Raw genomic sequence first — 850 nt, 5'->3', positions numbered from 1 at the left:
GCAATCTAAATTACTTCTTCCAAATGCCACTTCCTTCCACTGCCACCAAGCACAAGTCTGCTCCTAACTTAAGAGAGTTCCGCAAAGGGTCATCATATTGTCTGCATGAAAATTTCAGTCTCTGCTAAGCATTTTAAGTCTTTTATTCAGATAATGTCAGGTATCCAACCAATATCTATTTCAACACATTGTACCATTTTGACAACGTAAAGACACTCATCCTTTTAACCTTGCTTAAGCAGACTGCAGATTTGACAGATTTGAGCTGGATGGATCAGGTAACACACAGACCCTCCCTCATCAAGAAGGCAAGAGACCCTACCTGGAGTAAGAAGAGCTTTTCCACATACATCCCCAACTGCATAGATGCCTTTTACGTTGGTATTCTGGAATTCATCTACTATGATATGACCCTTGTCATCAGTTTGAATTCCCTAAAATTACAAAGAGACATCATGTAAACATTTGGCCCACCTACAAAAAAAGGTAGATCAAACCTCTGGATCTCTCTCCCTCATTTCACATGGGAACTGCAGCCAGAATCTCCAAGAAACCATGAGACTCAGCTGCAACATGGAAGGCATTTACAGCTGGCAAGTTTCAAGCTGGGTACAGTGGGCCCACACCTGTAATCCCAGCACTTTGAGAAGCTGAGGAGGGAGGATCTCTTAAGCCCAGGAGTTTGAGATCAGCTTGGGCAACATAGTGAGACCCTGCCTCTATTAAAAACTTAAAAATTAGAAAAAAAGGCCGGGCACAGTGGCTCAAGCCTGTAATCCCAGCACTCTGGGAGGCCGAGACGGGCGGATCATGAGGTCAGGAGATCGAGACCATCCTGGCTAACACGGTG

The 850-nt window shown here is 44.5% G+C and overlaps 1 protein-coding gene across 1 annotated transcript in view; it reads right to left on the bottom strand.

Annotated features, from left to right (window-relative positions):
• GSR (glutathione reductase) overlaps positions 1 to 850 on the bottom strand; it is a 67,230-nt gene that overhangs the window by 9,091 nt on the left and 57,289 nt on the right. Inside the window, exon 10 of the mRNA XM_011944537.1 lies at positions 323 to 434. Within this exon, the coding sequence (XP_011799927.1) occupies positions 323 to 434 (112 nt within the window). The remainder of the gene's footprint in view (positions 1 to 322; positions 435 to 850) is intronic.

The sequence above is a fragment of the Colobus angolensis genome, unplaced genomic scaffold, assembly GCF_000951035.1.
Source record: "Colobus angolensis palliatus isolate OR3802 unplaced genomic scaffold, Cang.pa_1.0 Scaffold233, whole genome shotgun sequence".
Lineage (NCBI taxonomy): Eukaryota > Metazoa > Chordata > Mammalia > Primates > Cercopithecidae > Colobus > Colobus angolensis.
The sequence above is the reverse complement of the archived record's forward strand: the minus strand, read 5'-3'. Positions and strand labels throughout refer to the sequence as shown.